A 13,120-nucleotide genomic window follows, 5' to 3' on the forward strand; every position below is an offset into this window, starting at 1 on the left:
AAAACCTGAATAACAGATTAAATATAACAAGTTAAACAGAGAAAAACGTTACCTTATCAAAAAATAACTAAATCTGTGACATAAAAACCTTCAACCTTGGGTTGTTGAAACAGATTAATGATTTCATTATATACTGACAGTCAATGAAAATGCATCATGATATAGATGTATGCCATGCACGTAAACATAATGCAGACAGGGACGTCAAACCAATGGATAGAACAAAGTTTCCAATGCTCACATACAACCATTATGAGGCCTGATCAATCTAGACAAGCCACAGGCAGCATAGATGATTGGCATAAGCCATTACATAGTACTGCAACATCGTCCCAAAAGATTCAAGTCTGCAACTACCCAATGCAAGGGAGATACCGGAACACATGCATCGATATTAAGCAGTTCGGCCAAACGATGACATCAATTTTAATCAGGACTGAAGGTGATATGTCAATATGAGGGAATCATTTTAACTGGGAACCCTGTCAGAACCATGTATGGTGGTGTGAGCAACATCACAGATAGACCCAAAATCAGTGGAAAGACGATGGACCCAAAATCGGTGGAAAGACGATGTTAACTTCGGTTTAATAATGACATCGATGGCGGGCGCCAAAGAGCCAGATTGTGCAGTTTGTTGATTGAAAAGGTGCTCAAACCTATCACCCTTCGAAGTAAGTCACCCTGTTTCAAAAGGATAATGCACACTCGCATGCAATGCAGATTTCAAGTGTGTTAGAGTAAAACGTCATATACTGTGAATTAAAGGCTGTGACTTTCATTTGTTTTTACTGTGTTCACTTCAAATGCAGTGACAATAGCTGCTTATTTGTCAATGACCTTTGATGGTGCTAGATATTGGCAGTATAATTGCTTATTATTTAAAAATTCCAACTAACAAATGAAGACTGTTTGTATTTCATGTTTTCAACGGAATAAACATTTCCATTCTTGGTTAAGTGGTGTGCTTTTGTTGACTGTATATTTATCAACCTAGGTAGAAACAATAAAACACGACAAAACAACAAAGTATTAAATGCGTTGTAAGAAGTATTTATTTTCTGTAGTAGAGACATTATTCCATGTTTATTGATACGAAACTTGGCCAATTGGTAACTTACCTGTATTTCATGGTCCTGATTTGAGATCTCCACTGAGTCTGTGACACAGTCCAATGCGCTGAACATTGCGTTACACATGCGCAACTTGTGCCGTGACAACACCTCGCCATGCTCCATCTGCACCAGCTCGTTTAAACATGCCCCAACATTGGAGTTCTCAACAAACCTCTGAAATGAGAAAAATGGGTAAAATTGGATATGGCTACAAAAAAGATAGTTTTTACAATTTTTGAAGCAGGTATCAGCTCTCCCTAGGTCAGAGGTTATGGCTAGTTTATCCACTTATTCAGATAAAAAAGTAAGGAAATTTGATAGAAAATCTGTACAACATTGGCTCTTTTTGGAAGTGACAATTCCAATTAAATTCCTGTTTAATAACAATCAAAACCTAAACTTCCACAACTTCCGAATGAAGAGTCTCATATTAAATAACAACAAGAGCAAGGAGCAGAAGCTACAATGTACAGGGATTCACCCGATAACTGGCGTGGAACAGACTGAGAACAGGTGGCTAGGTAACATTACAAACCAGGCAAAAACACTACCAAAGGAAGGAAATGGGGATTAAATTTGTCATATTTTGGAAGAGAAAAATCATAGATGAGCATGCCAGCACTAGACAGAAATACTAAGGGACTATGGCAAGTCAAATAATAGAAGAGTCATGAAGGGAAAGGTGCATGCACTTACATGTATGCTAGGTTAGTCTAGGATAACACAGGGACAATCCAATACACAGGCCATAATAGTACCAGCCTGTGGACTATGATACGTCCATACTGAGGATTAAATTATGTTAAAATACAACTCATAATATTGTGCACTACATTCATTTTCGCCTTCATTTTGGCCTTTGCTATATGAATGTACTTTCAGGCTCTAGTGCACCTATTTCTCCCAACGAGGACTTGCACAGCTTACAGCAGCCATATTATCCACCAAGCGTAGAGAGGGCATTGACAAGCCAGAATCCAATTACAAGCGTCTGCCTGTACACAATTTTCCACATATCCACAAGGTTCTACCAACAAGTGAACTTCACACTAAAGTGTGAGTGAAGCCAGAGGCAAGCTTTTTCATAAATATAAATCTTCCCAACAAATTAACAAGCCCCCAATATTTTAACAAGGATGACATCTCGTACCCTTTTATCAATTACTTCCATAAGACGGGCTGGTAGGAGGGATAATTCTCTCAGAAAATGGCAACTGGAAACAACATCTTTACTGGCAAATATTGATTGAATCTGTCTCTGAAATCCCAGGAATAAATGAATAAAATCTAAGAAAGTCATGTCTCTGAATAGCGGCTACTAGATTACGCCATTTCCTCCTTGACTCTTGTCTGACAGAAAACGCAAATAGCCAGCGTCACCAGAGTTCTGCTCTTACACGGTATGTCAATCACTGCAATCTAGCCGAATGATTGCCTTGCTAAAGCCACCTATAATAAGGTCAATTAGGAGAAGAAACTATGCCTTATTGGTGACTTTTGGAAATCTCTAGTAGTAGGTTAATTTGGCTAAAATCTGTATTTGCTTTGTCAGTGGTCTATATCTGGTTGGATGATTGCTAGTCACTCGAGAGTCTGGCACTACAGCTAGATTACTGGGTTACAGAGTGATTTGGTTACAGCGTACATTGTTTCAAAGTACTTTGTAACAGAGCACTTTGGTTACAGACTACTTTGCTAGACTACTTTGGTTACAGATTACTTTAGTTACAGACTACTTTGGTTACAGACTACTTTGGTTACAGACTCAGCACTTTGGCTACAGAGTACTTTGGCTACAGAGTACTTTGTAACAGAGTACTTTGGTTACAGACTACTTTGACTACAGAGTACTTTGTAACAGAGAACTTTGGTTACAGACTACTTTGACTACAGAGTACTTTGTAACAGAGTACTTTGGTTACAGACTACTTTGACTACAGAGTACTTTGGTTACAGACTACTTTGACTACAGAGTACTTTGGTTACAGAGTAGTTCGGTATCTAACAAAAACGGCAGATAATAGATAAGGACCCCCTCCAATAATGATGTATGCCAGTTAGTAGAACAGATCAATCACCAAAACAGCTGCTTTTGATCAGATCAATTTCTAATAGAATTAAACAAATTTGATTAATATGCAAAAGGTGATCTATGAGATATTTTTACATTAAATACACACAAAATGGAATAAATGAAGTGCTAAATAGGCTTATGACAAAGAAGTTGGACAGTTATTTAATATTAAGCATAAATACATATAATGACATGTTAAAGTGGTACATAAAAATAAAATTTCCTCATTTGCATAAAATCATTTGAATTGACACCACACAAAATATTCATCCAAAAAAACAAGACTGTAATGTGAAACAAGCACACATATTTTTGTTTTATGAAAAAGATGTCTCTTACAGTTGAATCATGACAATTTTATGCTCGGACTTGAATATTTGATTCCACTGAATTTGAAGCACAAAGCTCCTATGGGTACAGTAATAGCTGTAATTAAGACAAACATGAATCAAATAAAAACGCTCCTGTAGCAAGATGTATATGTCCCCTAGCATGATGTACATGGTCCACTAGCATGATGAAGTGGTCCCATAGCATGATGTACATGGTCCACTAGCATGATGAAGTGGTCCCCTAGCATGATGTACATGGTCCACTAGCATGATGTAGTGGTCCCCTACCATGATGTAGTGGTCCCCTAGTATGATGTAGTGGTCCACTAGCATGATGAAGTTGTCCCCTAGCATGATGTACATGGTCCACTAGCATGGTGTACGTGGTCCACTAGCATGATGTACATGGTCCCCTAGCTTGATATACATGGTCCCCTAGCATGGTGTACATGGTCCACTAGCATGGTGTACGTGGTCCCCTAGCATGATGTAGTGGTCCACTAGCATGATGAAGTGGTCCCCTAGCATGATGTAGTGGTCCACTAGCATGATGTACATGGTCCACTAGCATGGTGTACGTGGTCCCCTATCATGATGTACATGGTCCCCCAGCTTGATATACATGGTCCCCTAGCATGATGAAGTGGTCCCCTAGCATGATGTAGTGGTCCCCTAGCATGATGTAGTGGTCCACTAGCATGATGAAGTTGTCCCCTAGCATGATGTACATGGTCCACTAGCATGGTGTACGTGGTCCCCTATCATAATGTACATGGTCCCCTAGCTTGATATACATGGTCCCCTATCATGATGTAGTGGTCCACTAGCATGATGAAGTGGTCCCCTAGCATGATGTACATGGTCCACTAGCATGGTGTACGTGGTCCCCTATCATGATGTACATGGTCCCCTAGCTTGATATACATGGTCCCCTACATGTACATTGTCCCCTAGCATGATGTACATGGTCCCCTAGCATGATGTAGTGGTCCCCTAGCATGATGTAGTGGTCCCCTAGCATGATGTAGTGGTCCCCTAGCATGATGTACATGGTCCCCTAGCATAATGTATGTGGTGCCCTAACATGATGTACATGGTCCCCTAGCATGATGTAGTGGTCCCCTAGCATGATGTACGTGGTCCCCTAGCATTATGTACATGGTCCCCTAGCATGATGTACGTGGTCCCCTAGCATGGTGTACATGGCCCCCTAGCATGGTGTACATGGTCCCCTAGCATGATGTACGTGGTCCCCTAGCATGGTGTACATGGTACCCTAGCATGATGTAGTGGTCCCCTAGCATGATGTACATGGTCCCCTAGCATTATGTACATGGTCCCCTAGCATGATGTAGTGGTCCCCTAGCATGATGAACGTGGTCCCCTAACATGATGTACATGGTCCCCTAGCATGATGTAGTGGTCCCCTAGCATGATGAACGTAGTCCCCTAACATGATGTACATGGTCCCTTGCAAGATGTAGTGGTCCCCTAGCATGATGTACATGGTCCCCTAGCATGATGTACATGGCCCCCTAGCATGGTGTACGTTGTCCCCTAGCATGATGTAGTGGACCCCTAGCACAATGTACATGGTCCCTAGCATGGTGTAGTTGACCCCTAGCATGATGTGCATGGTTCCCTAGCATGATGTAAGTGGTCCCCTAGCATGATGAACGTGGTCCCTTAGCATGATGTAGTGGACCCCTAGCACAATGTACATGGTCCCCTAGCATGGTGTACGTGGTCCCCTAGCATGATGTAAGTGGTCCCCTAGCATGATGAACGTGGTCCCCTAGCAAGATGTAGCGGTCCCCTAGCATGATGTACATGGTCCCCTAGCATGATGTATGTGGTTCCCTAGCATGATGTACATGGTCCCTTGGCATGATGTACGTGGTCCCCTAGCATTATGTGCATGGTCCCCTAGCATGGTGTAGTGGTCCCCTAGCATGGTGAACGTGGTTCCCTAGCATGATGTACATGGTCCTTTTGCAAGATGTACACAAGAACAGTTTCCCTTATTGAAAGCCAGTACTTTCGCATAATGTTTGGGTCTGTGGTCATATACTTTATATTTCAGTATAGAAAACAAATATGATCAGCGATAATGTGTAATTCATCAGGGTGTGAGTGACAGCAATACGAGTGGCGGCTGGCATTTTCTCTTACTGCTCGAATATGAAAATGAAGAGTCAACAGTTATAATGAAAACTGTCCAGAGCCTGTGTTTACTTCTCGCTTTTGGAATATAAAACAAATTGTATGTCCTGGAATTACTTTATTGATTCCAATACGATTAATAAAGCTGGTCTGTTCCTTTAGTCTGCAGAGTTGGGACCATCGGCAGTATGAGGCCAGCGCACTGTGCCATCAATCAGATCGTCTTTCATATGAAAATTTGCCCAGCTTCAGAGCTGATATCACACAATGCAATCCCCCTCCTGTAGACATCTGATATAGGCATGTGGATTATCCTGGCTATAAATGCATTCAATAGAAAACTGATATGAAAAGAAATCGGTATGGTAATTTGTTCCTTCAAGATTGATTCGTAAATTAATAAGCAAGAAAAATAAATTGATCCACGGAAAAATTAATCCTTTTGAGATCAAAATGTGGCCATACATTATTGTGTCCTTTCTGTGATGGTGTTTTTTTTCTATAGAAAATAAATTACAGCATGCATTCTAAATTAGATTGCTATGTACTTCCTTAGATGAAACAGCAAATTAATTTTCTCCGCACATTAATCACACCATGTCATAAATGAAAGCTGCTCTCACTCTCTAACATCAGGGTAGACATTCTGGCTTCAAAAGGAAATATACTTAATGCTGTGCTGAAAATGCATAGAATATTGTCAAGAATATAAAAGCATGTGATCAAAACAGTCATCAACAGAATTAACAGAATTTTAGCTCTTGCAGAAGAACGAAAAAAATTGAATGTACATTAAGATTAAAATTCAATTTTACAGCAAAGTGTTGTAAACATCCATGTACAAGTTGACCTGCCATCAACATGAGTGCAGGCAATGAACCCGGAAAAAAGGTCTGATTCGCTGTCTGCAAGGTCATAATATCAATCATGGTTACTGTGATATGCTCCAGTCACAATGAATGCATTGACGTCATCATGACTGCCCCAGGACCACTAACATACATCACACATCTATACAGATGAACTTAATACCCATAAGGCGGATATTATTACCCACAAGCAGTTAAGACTCTAGTCAAGAGTTCATGTTTCATTTCATGAATAAGCAATAAAGCTAGTGCTTAAAGGACCAGAACTGGGTCAGAATACCAGTTGATCACAAGTGTGTGTCCACAGAGTCTCAATCATTGACCTGCGGATTATGACAAATCTTAAAACTGCAGCTGTTACAAACTTAAACCCATTGAGACCAAATCCATTTCAATATGGTTGACCTTCTTCAGATGTAGACCATATTTCAATAACCTCCCTTATTATTACACCATTTATACCATTTTTATTTTTATTTAGACTGGGTGTAATTTTTATTTAGACTGGGTGTAAATATTTTTCATAAACATCATGGGTGCCTTGGCCTGTGGTATCACATTCTCTGTATTAATGTAGTCTATACATTAACAATTAGTGGCACTTTATTGGTTATCATTATACTAGACATCAAAACATCCATGCATTGTATAATTATATTCACACAATATAGTTAAACATTTGTTTAAAATCACTGTTTATCCATGTTTTACATATACTTGTAAGCAGTATCTAGTATCAAATTTGGATCAAACATGGTCTCCCCAACCCAGAACTTATTTTGCCTACTTATAAATGAGTTAAGTGATGTGCTATTACAACAACATTGGGAAGGAAAATCCCAGAGTTTACAAGTTATCTAACATTTAAAAGAGTTTACAACTTATCTTAAACTACCAGGAGTTTACAAAATAACTTACACTTTCAGGAGTTTTCAACTTATCTTACACTTCCAAGAGTTTACAAATTATCTTACACTTTCAAGAGTTTAAACTTATCTTACACTTTCAGTGGTTAACAACTTATCTTACACTTTCAGGAGTGTACAACTTATCTTACACTCCCAAGAGTTTACAACTTATCTTACACTTCAAGGAGTTTACAACTAATCTAACACTTCCTGAAGTTTACAACTTATCTCACACTTCCAATAGTTGACAACTTATCTTACACTTCCAGGAGTTTACAACTTACCTTAGACTTCCAGGAGTTTACAACTTATCTTAGACTTCCAGGGGTTTACAACATATCTTACACTTCCAAGAGTTTACAACTTATCTTAGACTTTCAGGGGTTTACAACTTATCTTACACTTCCAGCGGATTTCTTTTTTGTATCTTTGTGCTTGTGTTGCATACTCCCAAATCTCATACTCAGTACCATGTTGGAAACATGTTCTCATCCACATCCAAATTGTTGGAAGCTCATTAAGAAAAGCTGTGCATCAATAACATGCTAATCAGCCTTTCTTCATGGAAACACTGGTGTCAGGAACAGCCTTATTTCTTGCAAAAAAGCCCTATTTTTTCAAAAGAATGGCTCTATTTTTTCGAAGGAACGGCTCTATTTTTTTTTATAAAGAATGGCCCTATTTTTTGCAAGGAATGGCCCATTTTAAGTATGGCCCTTAAATTTTTGCTCTTTTGTATATTTTACTCTGATGCATTGAATCAAAATCTACTAATGAGAGAAAGCTATTTAAAGCCCAACTATTGATGGGTTATTTTTTTAGGCATTTGAGCAGCATTAACATGCTAACACCTTCATGTTTTCATACACATTTTAATAGCTACCAGTCAATAGTGAACATGTACAGCAAGTCAGACAAACAGACTGGAAGAAGTTTTGAAATATTCAGACAGGATATCAGATTTCCAGCCACTGTAAATCATAGCTAGGTTACTGAAGCAGCTCTTCAATAATTCATCATCAGTTTGATTTAAAACGATATTCTGAATGACAAAAACATGAGCCATTAATAATGCATCAAATCATTATTGTATCTCTTCAAATTTGCAAAAATCCAAAAACTACCATTACAACATTGAAGGTTCAATGCAGCATGTGAGATAAATAATGAAGAGGCAATGTAGGGGATGCAGCATGCAAGATGAATGATGAAGAAGTAATGTAGGGCATGCAGCATGCATGATAGATAATGAAGGGGCAATGTAGGGGATGCAGCATGCAAGATATATTATGAAGAAGTAATGTAGGGCATGCAGCATGTGGGGTTGCAGCATGCAAGATATATTATGAAGAAGTAATGTAGGGCATGCAGCATGTATGATAGATAATGAATAGGCAATGTAGGGGATGCAGCATGCAAGATATATTATGAAGAAGTAATGTAGGGCATGCAGCATGAATGCTTGATAATGAATAGGCAATGTAGGGGATGCAGCATGCAAGATATATTATGAAGAAATAATGTAGGGCATGCAGCATGTATGATACATAATAAGGAAGAAATGTAGGGGTTGCAGCATGCAAGATATATTATGAAGAAGTAATGTAGGGCATGCAGCATGTATGATAGATAATTAATAGGCAATGTAGGGGATGCAGCATACACGATAGATTATGAAGATGTAATGTATGGCATGCAGCATGTATGATAAATAATGAAGAGGCAATGTAAGGGATGCAGCATGCAAGATATATTATGAAGAAATAATGTAGGGCATGCAGCATGTGAGATAAATATTGAAGAATGTAGGGCATGCAGAATGTGAGAAAAATAATGAAGAAGTAATGTAGGGGATGCAGCATGCAAGATAAATTATGAAGAAGTAATGTAAGACATGCAGCATGTATGATAGATAATGAAGAGGCATTATGTAGGGGATGCAGCATGCAAGATATATTATGAAGAAATAATGTAGGGCATGCAGCATGTGAGATAAACAATGATCAAGCAATGTAGGTGCTACAACATGTGAGATAAACAATGAAGAAGCAATGTAGGTGCTACAACATGGAGATAAACAATGAAGAAGCAATATAGGGGATGCAGCATGAGAGATAAACAATGATGAAGCAATGTAGGTGCTACAACATGTGAGATAAACAATGATGAAGCAATATAGGGGATGCAGCATGAGAGATAAACAATGAATAAGAAATGTTTGGGATGCAGCATGAGAGATAAACAATGAAGAAGCAATGTAGGTGCTACAACATGGAGATAAACAATGAAGAAGCAATGTAGGGGATGCAACATGAGAGATAAACAATGATCAAGCAATGTAGGTGCTACAACATGTGAGATAAACAATGAAGAAGCAATATAGGGGATGCAGCATGAGAGATAAACAATGAATAAGAAATGTTTGGGATGCAGCATGAGAGATAAACAATGAAGAAGCAATGTAGGTGCTACAACATGTGAGATAAACAATGATGAAGTGCTACAACATGTGAGATAAACAATGATGAAGCAATGTAGAGGATGCAGCATGTGAGATAAATAATGAAGAAGTAAAGGATGCAATGTAGGAGAACTTATGATATAAAAAAATGATGCTATATTGCTTCTTATGATGCATGCTTGATTGCTTTGTACAATGCATTTTCTTATAACATATATACATAAGTCAGTGCTTTTAATTTAAAAGAAACACTAGTTTAAATAAAATACTTTAAAGAGTAGAAAACGTAACAGAAAAATGACAGCGCAGGAGTGCTTCAAGAAAACAACTGTGGGAAGCATTCTAGATATATGGCATGTATGCAATGCTTTAAAACAATCACATGAATGCACAGTGAAAGATTATTATTATTTATTTCAATGAATTTTGATAGCTGAAACCATTCCTCATAACTATGTCATTAAAAATGTGACAGAAAGTGAGAATCAGATGAAAAACCTATACAGCTGAGCTTATTTCAAATCCATTTGAAGATTGGGATTTTCATTAACGGTAAAAACTGAGCTAAAGGAATATTCCAGACAAGTTGATGAACCATACCAAAAGATCTGCTTAGGAGAAAAGAGGATATCTTGCCATTTAATTATCACTTTAAGCGAGGACAGGCCCGTTTTTCACAATGGGTCCAAACAATACCTGTCATGTATCTGTGTGGATTGATTTTCTTGATTGTATTATGGGTGATGTGAAGTAGAAGGGATAATGCATAATCCTGTTACTGTCCATCACCCTCACATAAGAGAAGATTCTTGTGGATTTCCTGCTAACTTTATCTAATGATGACTGTGTAATGTGACATGAACATAAACATCAAATGTGGTGTGCCTTCTAACTGAATAATATTGGTCATAGATGGGATCACGTGGGAGACACCGGCATGAATATATCAATTTAGCAGTAAATGAAAGCGACCTTTAAAACTCAAAAAAGCATGCAAATACACACTAGCCCTTCATGAGTTTATGACCCACAGTGACATTTAACACAAAACAAAACTAAGCCAGCTGTTTAATGGCCCGCCCTTTAGCCCTAACCAGCTTATGTCCACTCCAGCATAATAATTTTGCAAAAATTCCATAACCTTAAATTCACCCTTAAGTCAATTTTGATCAATAACCAATAACGAATGAGTTTGCCAATTATTTCATAGTAGACTTAATTTATCTCCAGAGCAGCATGTGTGTAAATTGATGTATACTGGGTTATATATATATATATATGTACATGTATATAGATGCCAGTGGAATCTTACCCTGTTAAATCCGACCTTCAACAATGGCAGTATTGATGGCTCTTCCTTGTCAGAGTGGGCACTGAAACACAAAACAGCACCTTTAAACTACTTTCATACATTATGTCAGAGTAATTTTCATGTAATAAAATAACATGTTCTTACTGGATTAATAAGTATGCTTTCACCTAATTCTATAATTTCATATCATAAGACCCAAATGTTTGATAAGAACAAACTTTTAATCTGATGGAAATTCATATTAAAGTAAAAACAGAGACGTCATGAGGGCAGAATTTGTACCTTAGACTACATGATTATGCACCAGTCAATTGTTACCTCAAACCCCCAGGTCTGGGGGATATACTGGGGATAGCCGGGGAAATGGGCCGTGTTTATACTTTCCAGGTGGCCCTGCAGTGCTGGGTGAGTCGGGTGGTTTTGTCTTCGCGCAAAATATAGCAGGGAATAGGACTTACCTAGGGTCCCTGGGGTACGGGGGCATTTGGCGGGGATTTTACCATCAGTTCTTTACTCGGGCTTGGTTAGACCGAAAGTCAAAGTACCCGATATTCCCCGGACCTGGGGGGGGGGGGGGGGGGGGGCGTGGTTACAATTGACTAGTGCATTACACTTACTGTTTTTTGGTGACAGCAACTATCACAGCATGTTCACTGGCCTTTGTGGCTCGTATTGACCTGCAATATCAACATCAACAATATATAACATGATAGATGCTTGTTTTCACCTAACAACAGTACAATCATATCATATATGCATCCAGTGGAAGGCTTTTTCAACCAGTACAAAATCACCATTGATGGAAAGAATCAAAGGGCACCATGAATTAGTTTGTAGAGCGAACAAATTAGTTGGAAATAAATGACAAACAAATTATAATTACTGTTGCTTTTTTAATATTCTTTTATCAGTTTCAATAACAATAACAACTTGACTATTCTCGTCCAGTCAATAAGTATATTGTGATTCATATATTTTATTTAATGCAGCATTCAAGTAATTGCAGATACACAGGTAATCTTGAATCATGACTCATCAATAACCACTTTTCATTAACATGCTTAACTGTTGACTTATTTAGCTGTTTTTTTTTATTTAAGAATTTTTATTTCAGTTGTATTTTTTTCAATAGTTTAATTATTCATTTGAACGGCGAAATATTACCAAAGTTATTCAAGGTTACATGCAAACAATATTTAGAGGTAAAAGGAATTGTACTTTTAAAGGAATGATGCACTATACTTAAACTTCTGTTCATGATAGAATGGGGTCTTGGTTTTAAGCATTTTTATGTTTTATTTGCATTATGCTCTTTTATTGCCTGTCGTTGGAAAAACAATATGGCATACATGCCATATTTCTGAGAGGCTTCCCAGGGGATTTTGTCTGAATACCAGTGGATTTTGATATTGCTCCAGGGGATTTTTATGCAGGAAAAATTTGCGCAATATCTACATTTATGATATAAGATTAAATACAGAAACACACTCTGATTACAATTATTTTTGGAGTTAGTCATCATGGTTCTTCATGGAATTTCACACTCATAATATCATGGATGCTTTCCACTGTCAACGATGAGCTAGTTTTTGTTTTGTTTTTAAATTTAGATCCCCCTGCAGGGGACCAGGGGGTTGGTCAGAATTCCAGGGGATTTTTCCCTCCGCCGGGGGATATGGCATGTATGATAAAGTATAAGCAAAGAGTAAGCTTTAAAACATGTTTTTAAAGGGAAGTAACTGCTGTGTAGACAACCGTATTGGTAACACTAGACCATCAGAAATGTTGTCTACGCTTCTTTATAAATAAATTATGTCCTAATGTTTTAACAATAAATAAAACGATGGGACAAGCTGTTAAAAATGTATTATAAAATTGTTTGTGTG

The 13,120-nt window shown here is 38.0% G+C and overlaps 1 protein-coding gene across 7 annotated transcripts in view; it reads right to left on the reverse strand.

Annotated features, from left to right (window-relative positions):
- The window catches only part of LOC128227253 (high affinity cAMP-specific and IBMX-insensitive 3',5'-cyclic phosphodiesterase 8B-like), a 101,217-nt gene that overhangs the window by 37,167 nt on the left and 50,930 nt on the right, over positions 1 to 13,120 (reverse strand). For all 7 annotated transcript variants that reach the window (XM_052937608.1, XM_052937605.1, XM_052937606.1 and 4 more), the window contains 3 exons: positions 11,852 to 11,911; positions 11,235 to 11,295; positions 1,122 to 1,289 (listed from right to left, as the gene is read on the reverse strand). In XM_052937608.1, coding sequence (XP_052793568.1) covers positions 1,122 to 1,289; positions 11,235 to 11,295; positions 11,852 to 11,911 — 289 coding nt within the window. The remainder of the gene's footprint in view (positions 1 to 1,121; positions 1,290 to 11,234; positions 11,296 to 11,851; positions 11,912 to 13,120) is intronic.

This window comes from Mya arenaria, chromosome 3, assembly GCF_026914265.1.
Source record: "Mya arenaria isolate MELC-2E11 chromosome 3, ASM2691426v1".
Taxonomy (NCBI): Eukaryota; Metazoa; Mollusca; class Bivalvia; order Myida; family Myidae; genus Mya; species Mya arenaria.